General features: G+C 37.4%; 2 protein-coding genes across 2 annotated transcripts in view; both read left to right on the forward strand.

Moving 5' to 3' along the window:
• Window positions 1–40: 40 nt before the first annotated feature.
• Window positions 41–5,438, forward strand: LAMTOR5 (late endosomal/lysosomal adaptor, MAPK and MTOR activator 5). The gene is made up of 4 exons (XM_015814602.1): window positions 41–127; window positions 317–378; window positions 3,551–3,668; window positions 4,630–5,438. Exons 1-4 carry the CDS (start codon window positions 54–56, stop codon window positions 4,688–4,690), a joined length of 315 nt encoding a protein of 104 aa, XP_015670088.1. The 5' UTR covers window positions 41–53; the 3' UTR covers window positions 4,691–5,438.
• Window positions 5,439–8,730: 3,292 nt separating this feature from the next.
• SLC16A4 (solute carrier family 16 member 4) overlaps window positions 8,731–22,875 on the forward strand; it is a 20,814-nt gene continuing 6,669 nt past the window's right edge. Inside the window, exons 1-7 of the mRNA XM_029283894.1 lie at window positions 8,731–8,865; window positions 12,153–12,285; window positions 12,754–12,897; window positions 14,297–14,458; window positions 15,358–15,918; window positions 17,491–17,702; window positions 19,115–19,208. Of these exons, the coding sequence (XP_029139727.1) occupies window positions 8,731–8,865; window positions 12,153–12,285; window positions 12,754–12,897; window positions 14,297–14,458; window positions 15,358–15,918; window positions 17,491–17,702; window positions 19,115–19,208 (1,441 nt within the window). The remainder of the gene's footprint in view (window positions 8,866–12,152; window positions 12,286–12,753; window positions 12,898–14,296; window positions 14,459–15,357; window positions 15,919–17,490; window positions 17,703–19,114; window positions 19,209–22,875) is intronic.

A 22,875-nucleotide genomic window follows, 5' to 3' on the forward strand; every position in this document is an offset into this window, starting at 1 on the left:
CGGCCTTCGGGAGCCACCGTCTGTCTTGCTAGTCACGTGACCTCGATCAGCTGATGAATTCGGGAGCTGCCGGAAAGGCTGCGATCGGCAAAATGGAAGGGGCGCTGGAGATTCATTTGGAAGATACGTAAGTGACGCAAAGGACGGCGCTCCTGCTCGCGGGTCGTGGACGACCGGCAGGTTCTCTCTCTCTCTCTCTCTCTCTCTTTTTTTTTTTTAACGAAGGGCAGCCGGCATCTGGTGGGGAGGGGAGGAGGAATGGTTTCTTCTCTGGCTGGTTCAACGCTCATCCGTGCCGTCTCCTTTTTTCCCTTAGTATGAAGAATCCCTCCATTGCGGGAGTCCTCTGCACCGATTCTCAGGGGCTAAATTTGGGCTGTAAGTAGAAACTTTACGGTGGCAGAAGCTCTGCGCATATTCCAAATCCGCTTGTCTTCTCCTTCCTTTGTTTTTCAACGCTTAGCCCCGATGCCATTTCAAATACTGTACCTTCGTCCCTGCGCTTCTCATGTAGCAGGAGTTGTTGCTTTGTTTTGAATTTCGAATCAAGCATTATACAGCGGTGCTTTTTCCCCCAGTATAAACTACTCTTTTGGAAGAGACTTCGTGATATTTAGGTTGTACTAGATCAGTGGTTCTCAACCTTTTTAATGCCGCGACCCCAACCGGTCGTAAGTCGAGGACTAAACTGGTCGTAAGTCGAGGACTAAACCGGTCGTAAGTCGAGGACTAAACCGGTCATAAGTCAAGGACTACCCAACCGGTCGTAAGTCGAGGACTTTCCCTGCCCGGGAGCGCCGTGCATGCGTGGTTCCGCCCCCTGCGCCGGCCGAGGCATAGCTGGCAAGCGGCAGAGACGGAGCAGGCTGACCACCAGCTGGCCCAGCCCAAGGGAGGTAAGGCACCCACCGGAAAAGGGGAAAAAAATGGCGGACAAAAAAAATGGACAAAAAAAATGGCGGACAGCCTTGCTTGGCGACCCCCATGAAATGGTTGATCGACCCCAAATGGGGTCCCGACCCACAGGTTGAGAACCACTGCACTAGATTTTTCTCTTTTTTTTTGCTGGGAGAAGTAAAAGTGAAATAGGGTTGTTACTCGGTTTTCCCATACTTCCCTCCCCCCTTCCCATTTAATTGCTTTTTTAAACTTCTGCCCAAGCAATCCTCCTGGTGGTTGAGTTCTCTCGTTTTCATATGCATCCCTGCTCTCTTTGTCATTTTATTTAGAAATTCTAACAGGGTCCACAAACCTGTCATATGTGGGCCTCTTGCTGTTGCCTCCTTTAAATCCTGCTCCTAATGAAACAGCAAGTGGCGTTTTGTTTTGTGTTTTTAAACTCTGGAAATGCCTATTCAGAATTTTGACATCTTGTTGACATCTTATTCTCTGGCAGCAATGAAGAATCCAAGCTAGAAACTTGGCAGTGGGAGTGATAATCACAGTTTATTAAACCTGTATGCCACTCAACTCTCAAGAACTCCAGGAAGTTCACAACAATCAAAGAAATTACAATAAAATCAATTAAGCATTAAAAATAAAGATAAAAGATGCAATCATGATGCAGTGCGTGGTCTCACTCTCCCTTGCGAAAGGCCTTCGTGGCTCTTCTAAGCAACAGCAGAGTGGTTGCCATCTAGATCTTGGGGAGACCCTTGTGCCAGAAGACAGGCGACAGCTAAGAGAAGGGGCACTTCTGAGATCCCGAAAAATGACATTGTTTAATTCAGGGGTTCCCAACCAGGGGTGCTTACATCCCCTGGGGGTGCGAGAAGATATTCCAGGGGGTGCGAAAACTTGATTTTCAAAATTATAGTGTATATGCATAATTCATTGCCATTATTTCAAACTTTTGTAAGGGGGTGTGAGAATATATCAGAAGCATTCTAGAGGTGCAGGGTATAGAAAAGGTTGGGAGCCGCTGATTTAATCGAAGGAACCCAGAATGTGCCAACCCTGTGTCAGTTGTCCTCTGTCTGCTGAAAACAAACTCCAGGATTGAATTTACCACGAGATATTATGGGAAGCAGGTGGTCCCTGAAATAACCAGGCTCTATGCCATGTAGGACTTCAGAGAAAACAGTTCCTTAAATTGCATTTGGAAGCAAACCAACCAGTGAGATTGTGAAGCAGAAATATTAGATGGGCATACTGAGGCATGTCTGTCACTGCTCTCATGGCTGCATTTTGGATCAGTTCAAGCTTCGGTCTAGTCCTCAAAAGCAGCCTGAGTAGAGCATGTTGCAGTATGAAGTTGTGAGGTAATTAAAGCATGAGTGGCTGTCTTACACCCACCCACCCCCCAATATCTAGGAAAGGGCCTTAGTTTTGTTCCAGTAGTTTGTATTTGCAAAACTACTGACCCACAAGCCAACTGAATTTTAGTCAGCATGTTCTTAGTTTCTGGTTATGCAGATCCAGCAATTGAGTGTATTATATGAATGTTGCTCCCATCATCTGCATATTTGCATCTGTGAACCTCTGGCTGTTTTAACAGCACCCATTATACAACAAGGATGGGGAAAGGTGTATGGCGATCCCAATGTCGAGGTCATGGTTGTCCTAAAGGTGTTTTTGGAGGAAGATGTAGACTCAATTTGCCCATTTGTTAACAGAGAAAATGAAAAGAAGAGTAGCCTTCCACATTCACTGAGAAATGGAAAGAACTCTCTCCATCCAGTGAAAATTGCACTGACTTAATAATTATGCAACCTTTCTAAAGCCAATACTGCTGTAGGTACTTTATTTGTTTAAAGAGGGAATGAATGGGGAAACACCAAAACAATAGTAAATATAGAAATGACAAGGAAGCCACTATTTTTTAATCTACTAAGGCAGAGTTCCCCAAACCTTTCAGCTTTTTGGACCAGTGGGAGGGGGCGAGGGGATGGTTCTATGCGAGAGACGGGTAAGCACACACGCTTGCTCACTGTTCACGCAAGTGGGGATGCGTACACATTCTTGCCCGCCACTTCTGCAGCCCAGTTCCAAATGACTCCAGGCCTGAAGGTGGGCTGCAGCCCAGGTTTGGGGACCCTATACTAAGGGGTACCATTAAAAGATAAACTTGAGGGAATCCTTTTCTCTTCCTAAAGGATAGAGGAAAGCACCAAGGTGCTTAGAGCTTACAAAGGACATCAAGCAAGTCAGAGGCTTTAACCTTCCTCACCTCTGGCTTAGTCGCCAATACTACTGAAATTAGCAACCCCATGTTAGACAAGCCTTTTCACCCCTGTGCTAGACCCAGTCTAGTTAATAATTGTAAAGCTGCAGCAAATAAGTGACATAATAAAAGCCTTGCTTGGTTATATCCAAAAGTCCAACTGTTTCAGGATTTTATTGCCAAAAAGTCAACCAGATCTTTGAAAATTTATCTAGCTGTGTCAGCCTTCAATGCACTTTGACTTTGCAACTAGTAATTGGACATATTGTCAGAAATCCAGACAATTCCTGCAATTTGCAGTTAATTATTTGGGGAGAATGTTTACAGTATTCTTTACAGCTAAATGCAGAACATTTTTCTTTTGAATAATGCACAGTTATCTTTTAGGTCGTGGCACCCTCTCAGATGAGCATGCAGGTGTAATATCTGTTTTGGCCCAGCAGGCAGCAAAATTAACTTCTGATCCAACAGATATTCCTGTTGTATGTCTTGAATCAGACACTGGGTAAGCATAATTAATACAGTTTTAAAGACCAATTTATGATTCCATAAATGTTGGTGGATCCCAGTTCATTACTGTGTGCAGTGTAATTCCCAAAAAGAACGTGGGTTGTTCATTTGATTCTGTGGTTTTCCTTTGTTGTGTTAAATGACTTAACAGACCTCACTGCATCATTGCCTTTTTGAGTAAAGATGTCAAAAAAAAAGTTAAAACTTTTCCCCCTTCTTTTGGTTCTAGAAATTTGCATATATAACATACCTATACCTGTGCCTTTTCCCTATTAGGGAGAACCCATTTACTGTTTTTGCCTCCAAACACTGGAGTGTTCTTGTCAATTTTTGTAAAAAAATTCTTGGCAATTATTTTTGGAAATGGTTTGCAATTGCCTGATTCCTGATTCTTAGGGCTGAGAAACAGTAACTGGCCCAGTCACCCAACTGGCTTTATGCCTAAGGTGGTACTAGAACTCAGTCTGCTGGTTTCTAGCCTGATGTCTTAACCACCATACCAAACTGGCTCTTTTAACCTTGGATTTGAAGCCTTAATTCATTTTTATTACCCCCATGAACCTATATTTTGGAGTTGTTGGGGATAATCCTGGGTTTGCCATTGGGTATGGAATTCCAGTGGAAACATGGAGTCCATTAAATGACTGGTATAAATTTGATTGCATTCTTCCATGTTTTATTGTTCGTATAGTGTTTTAACTGTTTAAATGTATAATTTGTATTCATTGTGTAATTTTTGTTTTGTATACTCTGCCCAAAGTAATATGCAAGTGAGATGGGTGGCTATATAAATTCAATAAATAAAATACTTGGTTCAACCAGTTATGTAACTATAGGAATTATAAAATCATCAATAGCCCCAATCTGCACTATTTTCATTAATATTTTGGGTTTGTTTACAATATTAAAAAAGTCTATAAAATATTTATTTATTGTTTGGTGTGTGTTTTTTCCAGCAATATCATGATCCAGAAGCATGATGGCATCATAGTGGCAGTACATAAAATGGCATCTTAATCTTGAACATTCACAGTATTCATTGCTCTTCAAGAAATCACTTTTGTGGAACTGTCTTCTGCCAGTTAATACAAATAGGATATCCAAGCTCATGAAGCCAGAACCTAATTGAATCTGTCAATATCTTCACTTGCCTACCTTGGTACAGAGTGTATCTGCAGAACTTCCATTGTTTCATCTTTTGAGTAATGAAGCACTTTTTTATTGCTGGAGAGACAGCAGCTTAACAGATGGCCCCAATGTTAGAGGAACTGAAAAATGTGTTGAGGACAAGTAATGCATTCTATCTTGACTAAATATTGTGTATCTACTTTGATGTAGCAGAAGAATCTGTTAAGAAAATCGTCTTCCTTAGCCCATTGAAACTACAAATATATTTCATCTCAAGCTTGGCTCTTGGTGACTTACGTGGCTAAATTTATGTAGCTTTGTTGCCAACAAATGCAAGAGGTTGGCCATTGCCGCCTTATCTGATATACTTTTCAGTTTTTCACTCTATAGCTTTGGATTTCCTATCTCAGTTCAAATACTAATCAGGACCAATTCGAGATAACTTTCTAGATCAGTCAAGGATGGTCAAGTATTGCCATCTTGCCCAAAAACAAAAAAGCAAAAAAAAAGTATTGCCACCTTGCATATTGGCAGATATTTAAAGGAGTTTGATAATAACAGCAATGTGGTTTTTGCACTGCTCTTTTCTAAAGAGTAACCTAGAAAATAAATGTGAACAACTTCTTGTCTAATCAGCTATTACCTAATGTCATGGTCTTTATTGTGATTGTTTTATGTGCTGGCTACTAAAAACGCCAACAGGATCAGTACTAAGCATGGATGTTTCTTGCCCTAAATTTTAAGTTGTAAATTTGCATGCTTATACTTAGAGAACAGTTCATCAGTGTTAAACCCAAGGGATGCAATTCAATAAAGTTTTGGGGCTGGTTCTAGTTCTGTTTGAATAAAAACAAATGGCAAGAAAATAGAGCAAGGGAATCATATGGTATAGGGCAGGGGTAGGCAACCTTGGCTCTTTTATGACTCGTGGACTTCGAATTCCTGAGCCAGCATGGCTGGCTCAGGAATTCTGGGAGTTGAAGTCTACGAGTCATAAAAGAGCCAAGGTTGCCTATCCCTGGCATAGGGGTTATTTTTTAATACAACTTTACTAATATTTTCTATCCAAGTAAAAACCACATAAATCCTTTCAGTTACTCTTAAAATTCTGGTGCTCCAAAATTAAAATACTTAGCAAGAGATTGAAATAAATCTGGTGCCCTTAGTTTTCTGCCAAAACAGTAATTATTTGGCATTGTGAGAGTCCAGCCAAAGGAAATACATTTTTTTTTAAAAAATGGAAATAGAAACTGGTGGCAAAGGATTATTAGAGCCAGAAACAGTCAATTATGTTATGTTTTTACAACATGCTACTTAAGGTACTGAACCGTGATTGAAATCTGCTTTGCTGGCTAGATTGGCATTAACACCCTGAGCCATAAATTAGCCAACCACATCTTCATATGTTCAGCAAATTCAGCTACTTGGTAAATACACATCACTAGGATGGGTAAAATGTATACAGAAGAAAGGCTGGAAAGCTTAACAAATTTACTGTATAAGCTGCAGAACAGGTTTTGCTGCCATCATACTACTGAATTAGCAGTTCATAAAAAAATATATATACTACCTAGGTCAGACATGTCAAACTCGCGACGTCACATGATGTCGCACAATGTATTGGGACGGTTTTGCCATTGCCGGCAATGGGGTGGATGTGGCTTCCCGATGATATGTCCGGCCCATGGGCCGGCAGTTTGACAGCCCTGACCTAGGTGGATGACTCATAGCTCAAGATTGAATTGTGTGGAGTCCTTGTTTTCTGAGTTTGGTTATTTGCTTGCAAATATTTTAATATATCCAGTACTAGATAACAGCATCAGAGCACTAAGGCCTCCACAGACATTCAGAAGAGTCTGCATTCTCTTGAATATAGGCAGAACTCTGCAGAATCCAATATAAACAATGTCCCTTCAGACTCCTTCCCCAATGTATACAGGGGAAAGCTTACAGGACTTTATTAGATTCTGAAATATTCTGTTGCTCCCTTCCTTTCAACTTTAAATTGTAATGGTAAATGATAGTACAATCATCCAAGATTGTGGGCAAAACAGGCAAGATTTTGTTTTTTGGAGTATGAGACTGACACCGACAACATGGATGACTACAGATGTAGTTAGCTCTGTATAGAATGCTAGTCAGAGATATGATTGCCTGAGTTGGGGTACTAGACATTCTTCCATAGAGAAAGAAAACATCTGGATGAGTATTGTGTCCTTTGGACATTTAGCTGAAGCTGCCTGTTCCTTGCTGCAATGCACACATTGGTGTTGCAGTTAAAGGGCTTCATTAGCTTGCAATTAGTTTCTGCAGAAAGGAGAAAATAATTCAAAATTATTTATACAATTACTATTTATACGATTTACCACAGCAGTAAACTACTGTTTACAGCATAGTACTACTATCTTGAAGTGTGCATTGACACCAAGAATAAAATATCATCTAACCAAGCCTTGGCTCTGCTGCAATATGACATCTACACTGTAGAAGAACATCGTAAATCCAAATCACCAGAGGTTTTTTATGTATTAAAAGAAGGAAAGTTAAATTAAAGTCTGAACTGATGGTTTTGTGTCATTTCCAAAACTACTTTATATCAGCAAGAAAAGTAAAAAGTCACAACTTCTCTAGATATGTAATCCCTTAGCTCGGGAATTCTGGGAGTTGAAGTTATCAAATTTGAAAAACACTAGGTTAGTCTAATTGGCTTTCAAGCAATTATTTTTAAAGGGCTGTAGCTGATAATAACCATCTCTTAGGACACTGAAGCCTTAGCTTGTGGAAATAGCTTTTGATTATTCAAATGTAAAACAGCAGAGTATTATTATTTTAAAGTCTATTAAAACCATGAAATAAAAGAAAGTACAATATCATGGCCTGGAGTGGTCATTTCATTTTCACCATTTTCTCAAAAACAAGTGATTTTTTAATCTAACCAATTGGCAGTCAACCTGAAACATATCTTTCTTTGAAGCTGAATTAAAAGGGCAGGACATTATTGAAAAGGGGAAGCTGATTTAAATTGCTGGAGTTACAACCATATTTACAGTTTTAAGTTATGATCTACAAAATTGTTTTACTGACTATACTTTGGTGGGGTAGATTTGTATGTTTAACAACAAAAATGAATACAAATAACGTGTAACACAACTGAAGCCTTTTGATGGGACAGGACTCTTTAACAAAGAAATGTACTAGGAAGCCCTGTTCATCTTGTATCAAATATAAGCTCATCCATTAGTAACAGTTTTGAATATTTGCACAAGTTAACTTTTAAAGCAGTTCCCTTTAATTTTTTTAATGTATAAATGTACTTACTAGGAAGTTAAACAATGCATAATTGCTGGTTAGAAAAATGGATGAAACTATGTTTGTTTTTTTTAAAAATAAAAACCTTCACTTTAATTGCACTGTTGCTAGGGGAAAGATTACACTCCTCTCTCTCTGTCCCTTGCTGACCAAAACCGTTACAAGTGAGCTGGCAAACTAAGCTGAACTGAATGGTGTGCCTAAGAGAAAAGAGAAGAGAGGGAATAAAGAGGAAGCAGCAACAGGTCGTGCAAACATTAACAAACCACAAAAGAAACAACTTTGGGCTATTTTTATCAGATCCCGGTCTGCTTGTCAGGACCCCCATCTTTAAAAATCCAGAGGCTATAGAACAACTTTTTATTGCGTGGCAAGCCTACATTAAAGCCCTGTCTTTGTTTACTTAAAAGCACTGGGTGGGGCCATCAAGCTACAGTAGCACCAATCTTCGCTAACAGAAAGGAGGAAAAAATTTAAAAAAGATAGCAATTAAAGTTCCATCTTGGTCAGCCTTTAAAACATGTGGTTAATGGTTAAATTGAAAGCCTGCAGCACATATTAAAGCAATTGTGCTGGCATGTTTTGAGAGACAGACTGTGCTGGCTATTACATTTCTGATGATGCCAATGGCAGCAACTGCCTGGAGTTCAGAAAAGGATGGAGAATCTGTTGAAAATAAAAACAATGAAGGTCCCGATAGCACAGCAGTTCCTGATGGAGGGTGGGGCTGGCTGATCGTTGTCAACTTTTTTCTAGTAAGTAAGAAGCAGATAAAGTTACCGGTACTATGTAGTGTGTGGTTTGGTGTTGCTTAAAAGTCACGACAGATACAAAAGGCACTTGATTTTATCATGCGTGTAGAAATTTAAAAATACTGCAGAAAAAAAGAGATTTTTCTCAGATGGCCTGCAACATGTTCTGGCCAAAACCTAAAACTATATAAAGAACTTCAGGAATGGGTAAGAATTGTTGGCACTTTGGTAAGAACTTATCAAACATTTGCAGCTTTCTTAACAAAATGGAAAACATCAAAGAATACAAATTGTAGTACGAGAGCCATACAGTAGCATCTTTCTAAGGCTGGTTTCTTTAGAGTTAGTACTATGAATTTAATTGCAGAACTATTAGCTGGAATCATATGCTGTGCTTAGCTATATTTTTGTTTGGTTTTAGCATTTAGCCAGACATTTTGGCTTATGGAATGAACTATGATTGTCTCTAGTAATAAGTAGTTTGTGTTACTTTGAAGGACATAGTAAGCATGGTATACAGTATATAAAAGTTACAATTGTGATGAAGGTGGTTTACCAATTAGGTATACTGCTCCAGATCATGCTGAAAGTAACATCTGGAAAATTGGTGGTTTTCTATTCCTACTCTAGAAAAATTGACATCTGGCTAACTCTGACACAAGTTTGCTTTTGGTTGTGTGTTACAGTTCCCTACAGAAAAGGGAAATAGCACAGTCCCATATAGCGTGAATTACAGTAAACAAGATGACAAGGGTGCGAGCAACTGTCCTCAGTGCATCCTTGCAGGTAGGGCTACAGTTAGCAGTTCAACCAGAGCTGAGCAAATCCCCTCCAAGTCATGGCTGATATCTACTATTTTACCAGGAACTCTAAACTAGGAGAACCCCAATATTATGACTCTGTTTTCCCTGAAGGAGCACAACTTCAAGGGTCAAAGATGGTATAATCCTGACATCACTAGGCTTCTGAGTGAACAGCCACTCACCCTTGCTTGCACTGGATCAGGACATCTCCCATTTGGCCCAAGGAGGAGATATACAATTAGGTATTATCAATATACCTAATACCTCCTCTCTCACTTTGAACTACATGATGACCTTTCCCGGACACTTTATGTAAACAGAACAGGGGAGAGGATACCCTTGTGTCTGTGATCTGTGGCACATCCTTTCCTCCATTGTCACTACCAACCAGATTCATCCAATTGCAAAGGAATAGAGCTATCCTAAAAGAATGCCAAATCCAAGCTTTCATGGGGGATTCAAAAGGATACTAGGATCCACAGCACTGAGGGCTGCTGATGGGCTTTGTCAAAAAGCCCAAATATTTTGTGTGATATATCAGAGAAACAGGAGAAAAGCAGAAAGCTGTGTAAGTGTGAGAGAGAAAAACGTGGGGAAGGGCAGAGAAATGTATGCAGCAAAACTGAATGCAAAGGGAGAAGGGTATTATATCACTCTCCCCACCCATCCAATGGCATTTTTGACACAAATGGATTGATTAACAAGCTTATCCAAATGCCAAAAATAAATAGTTCTATTTAACTCAGAATAGTTTCTAAAAAGAATAGACATGACCACTGCACAGCCTGCACTCTGTGTCACTATAATGTAGTTTTTTGCAGCAAGGGAAATGTTGCTCTTTAGAATTTTATTAGCACAGAACTGCTAATCAATGCCAAGAAAAGCCTAGGCTGTATAGGTTTGTTGAGTTAATTGAGTTGGAGACTGATTTTATTGTAAAGTGAAAAGCCAAAAAAACCTCATCACAGTGCTTTCTTTCATCACAATCACGTTTCTAAGGATATTTTTTTAATGGCCAAACTTATCCTATGGTGACAATAGAATGGCTAGAGCCAAGCCCTGCCATTGTCAGCCCAGTGACTAAGTCACATCCCTTTCTCTTTTTAGAAATGAGATTGAAAATGTTCTGCCCTATTGTGGCCCCAGCACCAGCACCAGTGACACTGGGTCAGTTCCATAGCAAGCTAAATACTCATCCCATCTCATTTGCTATCTGCCATGCCTGGAAAAAGAAACTGAGGCACAAGAGAATAGGCATTATTTGAATGTGTGCAGGCAGGATGTAGACAGAAGTGATTCAGTTGACACTATTATTTGAACTTTCAAACAGCTTCTGAAAAAAACTGCCACCAAAGAATTTCGAATAAGCTTGATTCTTGTGAATTAAGGGAATACACATTCAAGGATATTAACTGGCTAAAGGACGGGGTGGGGGGAAAGGTGGGAATGTATGGATGCAAAGATATTACTTTTAAAAATCAGAAGGCCCTCCTAGTAATGGATTTGTGTAGCTGAATTGGAGCCAATGTCTGCAATGTCTGTGTAGAAGCATAAAGGACAGAAAGCAAGAAAAAGCATTTCAGAAATGAAAATGAGTTTAAAACAAAGGTTCAAGGAGTTCCTGGCTTACACAACTTGGTTTGTGCAATTCCAATGGCAGACCAAAATTATGACTACCGTTTTCATATAGTTGTGCAGATTTCATGTGCAAAAATTGGTTTATATAATTGCTTCTCCAACAGAGCCCTGGCATAAAGCAGGAATTGCTCATACAGGTAGTCCTTGTTTAGTGACAGTTGGGACAGTCTACTTGGTCACTAGGTGAAATTGCTACGTGCTTATATTTATTTCACATTTCCTTTGCTTTACAGACTTGGGAAGGTTGTAAATGTGAGGATTGATTCCAAAGTTATTTTTTCATCACCATCACAACTGCAAACAATTGTTAAACAAGAACTTCTTATAGTTAATGTTTATAATGTGTATCCAATGCTTCTTCCAGATATATTTTTCCTTTTTAGCTTAAGTTCTGAGGGCATTCCATTTTTGAAAACATAGCTTTAATTTCTCATCGTATCTGAATTCATCTCTTCTGGTCATCTTGGCCAAACCTGGATTGCTCAGCTTGATCTTTATCACAAATTTGTATGAAAACTTTGCAGTTTCTTCTCTTCCTCTGTTCACCATCACAAAATTCTGTGATTTTATTTAGGCTGACAGGTCATAGTTCAGCCAAGGTAATCCAAAACATAAAATTACCATTTTTTTAGCAGACCCAACAGATTTCGTAAAGGTCATTCATTCCTCTTCCCTTAATTTTTTTTCTTCTCAGACACTAGCTGGACTTTGGGGCTCTGCTGAGTCTGCTAGTGTGGTGCCTAGTTTCATCCTCTGATCATTTAAACACAACACTACAGTTTTGCAATGGAGTGGCAATTAATAGTCCATTTTACATTTCAATTAATACGATACTGATAACTTTTGTAGGTAAATGTATTTGTAATCGGAACACTGAAAAACTTTGCCATTTTCTTTGTGGCTGTCCAAGAAGATATTGGTGGCTCTTCTGAACATGTCAGCTGGATTGGGTCCATTATGTCCTCACTTCGATTCCTAGCAGGTTAGTACAATCTATGGGTTTAATTGCATGCTTAAACGTATTTGGCTGGACTGGGCTGAGATTAGATCAGTATAAGGCCAGTTCATGATTGTTGTCCAATTTGTGAATTTTTGCCCCCAGAGCTGGGGGAAGGTGGTACTCTTACTCAGAATGCCAAATGTGCTTGCAAAGATACCCACCTATCCCCAAATCACCTATCTATACCTGTGAGTTAAAACTATTTCCCCTTCTGTTTTTAATCATTTGCCAATCTTGTTTACTGATCATAACTCACACATTATAGTTCTCATGTGTAGTTTTCATAAATCAAGGTCTTTATGAAAACCAATGTAACTTTAATAAACAAAAATAGGAAGCTTGGTAATACCTTAAAGCTTAAATATTTTCCACTCAGTGTTTTCCCATCCCAGAAGTAGTATCTATTTATCAAGCTATCATTAATGGCAATTTCCATCTGCTCTGTTCCAGCACCTCTAGTAACTACAGTGTGTGAACTACTAGGAGAACGGAAAACTTCCTTGTTAGGGGCTCTCCTGGTTGGTGCTGGTTTTCTTATTAGCACACTGGCCACAAGCATTCCTTTTCTTTGGGTCTCTATGGGATTCCTAACAGGTAAGCGTACCATTTCAAGTATATTTAATAAGCCCTCATACACACAGAAACTTTCCAGAAATTGAAATTATACATGAAGTTAATTTGTATCACCTGCTCATTGTCAAAGGTTGGATTTTCTGGGCATTTTCATAAAGCTATTCCCTAACAAAGAGAACTATAATCTGTTTGGACTGGCAATACTGCAGAACAGAATAGGAAACAAGCTCAATGCAATACAAAAAAAATAACCCCTCATTTTAGTGGACTGTTAAGTGGGAAGAGGAATCCATTAAATGGTGAATGAGATATTTCCAGCCCCAAAATACACTTGGCTTTATACTTCAGGAAAGACAAGAGAAAGGAAGCAATGCCAGATGCTAATGCTAGCTGGCTATGTTGACTATTCATATTATCCTTAATCTTGTTTCTGTCTGAATTTTGGACAATAACAGGATCCAAAAGATTTTGTGCATTAAATCCAAGCTACAAACTTGAGGCTGTTAAATGGAATGCTACTACAACTAACTATCTTAAGTTGATGTTCTGTCCTTAAGCAATTAGAGAATACTTAAAACCATGGTGTTTAGTTCGTTCCTTATTGCATCATCTTTTGAGGGGCATGAATAATTGCTTACCTGAGGCAAGGCGTATTTCTTTACATTGTTCTTAAAACTTTAAGAGTTTTTGATTAAACTGAATGCTTGTATTGGAGACAGGTACAAAGATAAAATACCACAAAAGCTTTTCTTATATTGCTATTGTTAGAAATATATTCTTACCTTTATATCACTTCATATTAAGAAGCTGGTCAGATATTGAACCACATTGCAATATTATATACAGTATGATGGCATGGTGCTGCTTCTGATGAGGCAATGGTTATCCAGGGTTTTAAGGTTTCCATGTCTGTTATATGTATTTTATTCTAAAGATTAAGTCTTTGACAGTAGTCAAAGTCCTGAAGTAGTACACATTTAAGGACCATAACTGATACCTTACTACGTATCAGTTATGGTCCTTAAATGTGTACTACTTCAGGAACTGAGTTACTCCTTTGTAAAGTGACATCATTTCAAATTAAGGATTACTGCATTCAAAATAAATTTACCAAATCTCAGACTAGAGATCTGTTTGTGACTATTAGTAAGGATTTCTAGAATGCATCACTATCAGTCAACAATCCAATTTTTCCCCTTTTATTTCCAACAGCATTGTTTGAAGTAATTATTAATCTTGTTATGGGAAAAAAATTAAAGACTAAAATACAATTGCTTCAAAGTTAAGAACCGTCCATCTGGAAGCTTTGTGTATTTGGACGATTCACTATTTGTACTTATGAAAGGCTTTAATTAAATGAAATAAAAAACACATTCCTACAGAAGATTCTGCCCCTGCTCATGATGTTTTCTTTCTTTAGGGCTGGGTTTTTGTCTGTTATATCAGATAGCTGCTGTCATGGTAATTAAGTACTTCAGGAGATACCTGGCTCTAGCCAATGCAATTGGCCGCTCAGGAATGGGGCTGAGTGTTGTGCTAACACCACTTGTTCAATTCCTTATAGAAATGTACAGTTGGCAAGGTTAGTCATCTTCATTCCTTACATATTCACACTGTTAATATGTGAAAGTTGTTGTTGTTAGTTGCGAAGTCGTGTCCGACCCATTGTGACCCCATGGACAATGTTCCTCCAGGCCTTCCTGTCCTCTACCATCTTCTGGAGTCCATTTAAGCTCACATTGACATTAAACTTAACATTACAGTCAAATAATAACTGAATTCTCATTCTCTTTCAGTCATTCAATTTCTTCTCAGTGATATAAATGAAATGAGAAATCTACTTTAAGCCTACCTTAGTTTCCATACAAAAGGAAATATGCATTGTGCTTTAGATTTTCTATTTTAATTGCTCTGATTTTTTGAAAGGACAATTTTAGAAAGAGTTACAGAAACTGAGTTATTGCTATTCGTGTATCACCTCAGACACATGGGAAATAAATACTATCAAAATATCATTTTAGAGATTAAAACAAAGGTTCATTTTAAATAGCTAGAAAACATTTTTTTTAAATTTTCTTTTAAATTTCACTTAGTATAAATATAAAGGTTAATACTGGCTTAGGGCATTCATCAGTGATTAGGGAGGGACATCTCGGAATGATGGACAATCTGAGGATTGTCAAATGCATTATTATTATTGTTATTCACTTAAAGTGATATTTATCATATCTAATACTAATGGCGTTCATTTTTGTCTCTTTCGGCAAGAATAAAAGCTTTGACATAATTTCAAGCAATGCTGGAAGTAGATTCTATACAGCACGGGGAATAAGGAAATTGTGGAATACTGCTTGAAAAATTACCAAAATAAATAGCCCTGAAAAGTGGAAGGAATATTTATCCATATGCTAATTAGTTCTACGACTGTAATGATTTTTAGAAAATGATTTTTAAAAATATTATCTTTTCCCATTCATTCAGGTTTCTTATTGATATATGGCGGCATTGTGTTGAACCTTGTCCCTTCTAGCCTGCTACTACGGCCAGTTTATAAGAAAAAAACCAGAGGCATCGGTCCTAAAAGTGAAGGTCAAATAGTTGCACTAAGTATGCTTCCAGAGACTTTCAAAAGCAGCCTAGATAAAATCTGCACCAGAGAATTGAACATACTGGATCCTCCCAATCAAGAATGTGCTAAATTACACAACCTACAACAGCCTGATAACTTAGCCCCAATTAATTACAAGCTTTCTGAAATGTCACATAAAAATAGTTGTGTGGACACCTACAAGAATGATAACCAAACTGGTGATCAAAGTTGCATCCAATCAAATGAGAAAGGAAAATCCAGGGTACAGCATTTTATCCAGAAGCAATGCCATCTTATTGTTTCTCACTTGAAAAATCCCTTCTTTTTTATTTTCACATGGTCTTTTCTCTTTAGTCAACTTGCCTATTTTATCCCAACTTTCCATCTTGCAGCCAGAGCCAAAACATTGGGTATTGACCCAATGGATACTGCTTACATCATATTAGTAGCTGGTAAGAAAAATCTCGAACTTTTAAAATGTTTCTTGTAAAATGTCACCATTAGCAATCACTGATATTAATTATGTAATCACTAATTACATATAGAGCACATCAAAATGTATAATTGTTTATGGCTTAAAAGTCAACACAAAAGAAATCAAGGCATGTGTGTTGATTCAAATTCAAAACTTTAACTCCATTATCAGATGAATGCTGCAGTGAAGGAGAAATTACAACGTAACATTGGAAAAAATATTTTAATATATAGCTTTACGAAATATGGTTATGCTGTAACTATTAAGACCTTTTTCTCAAAGACGTGTTTCTATAATTATGTATAGTTTTGGAAAACCATTTTAACAACAAAATAAGTTCTTAAATTTTATTAGCATTAAAAAAAATCACCTCAGTACAAAACTGCTTTCATCTTTATTACATATTATTCTTAGGAGATAAACCAATAGTTAAAGCAACTTTATTAGTTATTCATTTTCAATTTAAAACAACCCTTTCAATTTTGCTTGGAAACACTGATGCAGAATAGGGGTTAAGAAACCGAGGTGTCAGAGCCAAATCTATTTTACACCTGCTGATGGATACTCTTGAGGCGAAACCAAGCAGCTTATGTAGCATGGGAACTTACCAATTTGGCGGATGAGGAAAGTAAGAGTTATTACTCCAGATTCTAAACTCCAATTTCATTTAACAAAACATTTTGCCACAAAATTACTGACCAGAGCTTGTGAATAAGCATGCAGTTTAAACATAAAAGAAAATGTTCAGAATTCTCAGATATGAATGTATCAGATAGAAACAAAACTTCAGCTGTATACGCCTAACAAAAATATAGCAAAAATGTAGTGTTCATATAATTCAGTGTACTGGGCTTTAGCCAATCTAATGTGGAGCTGAAGGAAAAAAAAGGAAAAAAACAGTCTTCTAATTGTGAAAAGCTGTTCACTATAGCATCCAAGAATTTTTCATACAATGTACTGGGCAATTTTTGAGACATGAGGGAGAATGAGGGTCACCAGGAATTTGATATTGGATCTTGATAATGATAGAACTGAAAATATGAATGGATGGAAGACTTACCACTCAGATAAGAAATCTGACAGAGACCACAGCCAAGCAGTGTGAGCATCTAACAGCAAGTCTAAAATTAGTACAGAAAAGGACATTCTAAATTGCCAGAGTGATTATTTTTATTTTTCCAGTTTTGCAGGTTATTTTTTGCTTCATGTGAATTAGAACAATCTGGTTACCCTAAGACTTGGAATGACAGTTTATAAACCACTTCATAAATATTTACTATATGGCTCCTTGTGGTGTTTTGCAGCATGATTTTTTCCTGTTTATTGTTTTAATTAAAATAATACAAAATAAAATTAGATAGTACAAAAATCTGATACTAGGACATAGATATTATTGCTAGGTATATTTATGTCCACAGGTGCTATATTGGTGACTTAGGTGACTTTAGAAATTTACAAAATGCCGGTTCCTTCCTTTTGATCCTTATTTAGCACCCAAAGAACTTCTATTTCAGAAATCATTATGTGTTTTTGTTCTGTTTTCTTTTAGGGATAGTAGAGACAGTCAGTTTACTGGTCTCTGGCTGGATTGCTCATCAAAACTGGACCAAGACATATAATTACCATAAAACATACCTCATTCTTTGTGGGGTCACTAATCTGCTGTGTCCACTGGCTACAACCTTCCCATTACTTATGAGTTACTCTGTAATTTTTGCCATTTTCAGTGGTGGATATCTTGCACTGCTGTTTCTTGTACTGGTAAGTGGGAAAAAGTAATTGAACAATGAAAATATTAGAACAGTAGCACTTTACATTTCCAAATGATGAAATCTGCTTCAATTCAGACAATGCTAGAGAACTGGAGAATTGCATGTTTCAGGTACAGTCAGAAAGATGAATTTAGAGAAAGAACTGCACAGAAACACTGAAAATACATTTTACCAATCCTAAGTTATTATCAGTTAAGCACTGATCTGCACTTTCTTGGGGTTTTTTTCCTTGAAAACATTTTGCTTCTCATGTAAGAAGCTTCTTCAGTTTTAAGTCAGAACTGAAGAAGTTTCTTGGATGAGAAGTGAAACATTTTCAAGGGAAAAAATCCCAAGAAAGTTGCCTTTAGGAAAAGCACCTTTGGGACAACCATGACCTGGATGATTGAGGATCTCCATAAACACTGATCTTAAGACCAATATTTTTATTAGGTTACTGCTACTTTAAGAGCCAGTTTGATGGAAGGGTTAAGGTATTGGGCTAAAAAGCAGGAGACTGTGAGTTTTAGTCCTGCTGGGAACCAGTCTGCCTAAGATGGTAATGGCAAGTCACTTCTGAAATCTTGCCAAGAAAACTGCAGGCACTAGTTCAGATAGTTGCCAAGAATTAACACTGACTCAAAAAAAAATGCTGTTTTTAAAATAACGTATTTACTACTAGGTTTTAAAAGAAAAAGCAGCTCCAGACTGAAGACATGCTGTTTCTATTTCTTCAAACTAATTATTCATTTATCAGATTTGCATCCTCCTAACCTGCGTTTCCTGGATTGTAATCCTCTTCAACCCATTCACAGCATCTCATATCAGTGTACTGAAACCAAAAACAATGCTAATTTCCAATAAATACTTCATACAGACTAATTAATGAGAAATATTTATGGAAAGCTAAACCCCCTAAAATATATTTGGACTTAACCTCCTTGGTCTTCAACACTTGGCCTTTTGAGTTCAGTTTGCATTCAATATATACTTTGTACTATGTAGAATTGAAACCTGTATTAACAATATCACCAGGATGCTTTGGCAGCCTCCAGGGCATCTGAAATTTTAGCTTCTTTAAGAGATGCTGTTCATAACCTGAAACCAACAGTTCACTTTTATACAGTATTAAAATGTGTATGTATGAATGTTTAATAAGGGATAGACTTTTTTTTTGTATAACATGCTTCAACTTGGTTTTACCTCTAGTCAATTGATCAATATTGATCAATACTGGAAGTCTAGGAAACAAAATCTGTAAGAGTGGATTTTTGCCAAATATGTCACGTGACATGCCTGTCCCACCAGTTGTGTCACAAATTTGTTACTAAGAGCTTAGCTATCACAAATAGAAACAGTTAACAACAATATGTGATCTTTTTTTTTATCGCTGTAACTAATAAATACTGGTTCCTTTAACAGGTAGATCTTGTTGGTGCAGCCAGATTTCACAGTGCCTTGGGACTTGCCTCATTCATTGCTGGGCTCGGAGTTATTGTTGGACCTCCTATAGCAGGTAACACAATTGTCATTTTTTTTCCTTGAAAAAAATAATTCTTCTAACCGTATAGTATACTGTATTTTCTTTCAAAACACAAACTATAATATGACTATATATGCACTTACATTTAGGAAAAATCCTATCAAAAGTGTAAACAAAGGGAAAGCAAAATTACCTGTGTAACTCTTTGGCAATGTAGTACTTAGTGTTGCATTTCATATTTAAATGTTCTTCTACTCTTTCCCTCATTTCATCTCCCTTAAGTCTATTTCTAGTAAAGAACAGAGATTTCTTTCTGTTCATAAAATATCAGGTATGCCGACAGTGCTGTGTAAAGCATAATAGCAGAATGTATCCCCCACAATTACTACAGATAGGAAATCACTATCTTCCTTATTTCTTCACTGCTCAATCCCTTCTTGTACTAAAGTTATCTTTCCTTATGTTATAATTTCCTTTTAAACTTTGGGTAATAGATATCAGAGCATTATTCCTTTCTACTATTACAAGATTACCTCCTTGTAGGTCTAAATCAATAGCTTGGGTCCTCAAAAAAAATAGTTTATAGTGTATACAACAGCCAAAATATATATCTTAAATATCTGTCAGCCAAACAGTGGCTGAAATTATGAGAAAAGAATTGAAAATCCAGATAAACTACATAGGTAGATTTTAACTTCTATGTTTGTAGGTTAAGGATAATACTTCTCAGTATTTACGATATTTAAGCCATAAAGATTATTCAATTGTAAAAGGCTGTGAAATTCTGTGATTTTTACAAGAAATAGTAAGGCTATGCAAAGCGTCTAAAGGAGGTTGCTGCTTTACAACAGGAAGAGGGGTGCCTCCAAATATTGTAAAGTACCCCTTACGAACTGTTTGCACAGCCCTAAAAATAATAACTTGAATATAAAATATTTGTCAGTTCTTAATTATAAAATAAAACATCATGTTGTACTACAGACAATGCATTTCTTTTTATAAAGGCAGTAATGGAGGTAGCTATTATTCAGACTAGATATCCTTTAGGAAAGATGTTGATAAGTGGAACATGAATAAATAGTAACAATAAACATGCTACAGCACCAATGCTATAACTAGACCAAGTTGTTTATACGTGTGTGTGTGTGTGTGTGTGTGTGTGTGTGTGTGTGAGAGAGAGAGAGAGAGAGAGAGAGAGAGAGAGAGAGAGAGAGAGAGAGAGAGAGAGAGAGAGAATGTATGTGTAAAGTATTTTGTATGAATAGAAAAAAGATCCCATTTGCTAACCAAATGTTTTCTTCAATGCAATGCTACACTAATAGTTTCACTGTCTACTTTCATCCTAGCCCAGGCTAAATAGTTACATTTATCTAGTTTAGTCAAAATGTGGATGAAATATAATCCTTGCTCATATTTCTGAAGCTGAATTAGGATCTTACATTTTGTTTGAGATGACATAGCCTATGTGGTAAGGGAATTAATTCAAAGGATTATTTAAAGCTATTGTAATAGAAGCTCAAAGCTAATAACGCAGTTTAACAATCTAAGGAAAGCAACAATGGTTAAGATTTTCTTTAGCACCCATGACGAAAATAAGGAAAGGAGGCAGGTTTTGATAAAACCAGTGTCAGCTGATGAGGAAAAGGGAATAGGAAATTAACCAGAGAAACTTAATACCTTTGTAATAGAAATGCAGAAAGAGGGTAGGGAAATTGCACAGGTTCTACCTGGAATCTTTGCATCAGTCTTCACTGTGAAAGATCTTAATGCAGGACCCACACCTGAAGCATATTCTAGGGAACAGGGCAGGGACTGCATCTGAAGAGCTGTGCCAAATAGAAAAAATGTAACAGGTTTTAAAATTAACAAATTAATAACTACATGACAACATAATTTAGAGTTCTTGAAGAACTTCTAGTAAATGTTTATGAGTTTTATCATTTAAATCTAGCTGTTTATTAGCACTTCCCTAGCAACTAGCAACAAAAATTGTAAAACGAGAGCAATCATGTTTTCTAGGGTATGGTCCAGTTGTCAAAGTGGATACTGAGAAGTACTAGTGAGACAGGATTCAATTCCAGAAGACAATCATTATACATATTTTTTGTGTTTTATATTGCAATTGTATCCATTGGATGTGGCTTCACAGATTCAAGATGGTGAAACCTAAAGCAGAAGAACTTAAAAAAAATGAACAAGCAATTAAAGTACATGGTTATATACTTTGAGCCCGACAATACCTATATTCTTAAAGTAGGGGAGGCTTAATTATCAGAAAACTGTAAAGATTTTCACTTGAGGTAAACATTTCATTATAATACGTACTGGAAGTAAAACATGAACACTGGATTTATTAGGAAAAGAACTGAAAAGAAAATGGCAAGTACTGTTTTTAAATAATTCTGTCTGTAACATCATTTGGTATAATCTGGCACATTTCAGAAGGTATTTCATAGCCCTGAAACAAACAGAAAAGAGTAAATGAAATAATCAGAAATACGATCATATCCATATACACCATGCTAAGGCACTTGAGATTTCAAAAAAAAAGAATAGATTCAGAATTTCATATGTATATTTGGTAAATGTGCATATTCTTTCATATCTCTAACATTTGAGCTCATTCAGTACAAGTTATCTGCTGTAGATTTAAATTAGAAAAAAAGCAAAAAGCATAGTTTAAGGCAGGGGTCCTCAACCCCCCATCTGTGGACCGATACTGGTCCACGGCATGCCAGAAATCAGTCTGTGAAAACAAGTGAAGCCCCATCTGCAGAATGCAAGCAGCATGCAAACCTACACCCCCTCCGGTCCGTGGAAAAACCTCTCCATGGAACCGGTCCCTGGTGCCCAAAAGGTTAAGGACCTCTGGTTTAAGGCACAAGCTAACAAGCATTTATAACCAAATCCAAGTTTGATTCTATGCTATTATCAAAAGCAGGTAGGTATTAAGCCTTGAGGGATAAAAATAATTTGTTCAGACACTTCTGAGTATGAGATTTGGAGTAATTGTGGAGGGGGGGCTATTTTCTGCATACAGGAAGCATCTACATGGCTGTTATTTTAAAGGAGAGAACTAGACTGGCAAGGACCTTATAATCCCCTAGTAATCCAATTCATACATGTAGCACATAGAAGCACCAAGTAAGTGTGAATCAATAGATGCAGGTTTTCAGGCAGGATCTATTCCAGAGTGCTTTAAATATGAGCCATACGATTTCATTGTGGGAAGAAGCCCTCTGGTGGTAAATTTTAATAGTTTGCCAGAGCAAGAAAATCCTTCACAACGTAATTGCTATGGGATCATGGGGATTTATTCCCGTGTAACCGTGTAAATACCAATGGGATCTCGCCCAATTAGAGATCAGTTTGTTCTATACATGTTAGGGGTGGGATTTATTTATTTATTTATTTATTTATTTATTTATTTATTCGATTTATATCCCGCCCTTCTCCTTACCGGACTCAGGGCGGCTAACAGCCTTATAAAACCAATGCTAGAATAAATACCTAATTTAAAACCGAATTAAAAAGAAATATTTGCTATGGCCTATATAATTAAAATTTCTCTTAAAAACCCCACTAAAATTCCCTAGGCCAATCCCGCTTGTTGGAAGAGCCATGTCTTTAGGGCGCGGCGGAAGGAGGGGAGATCCGGGATCACCCGGATCTCTGGGGGTAGTTCGTTCCAGAGGGTGGG

The sequence above is a fragment of the Protobothrops mucrosquamatus genome, unplaced genomic scaffold (assembly GCF_001527695.2).
Source record: "Protobothrops mucrosquamatus isolate PMUCROS unplaced genomic scaffold, P.Mucros_1.0 scaffold267, whole genome shotgun sequence".
Taxonomy (NCBI): Eukaryota; Metazoa; Chordata; class Lepidosauria; order Squamata; family Viperidae; genus Protobothrops; species Protobothrops mucrosquamatus.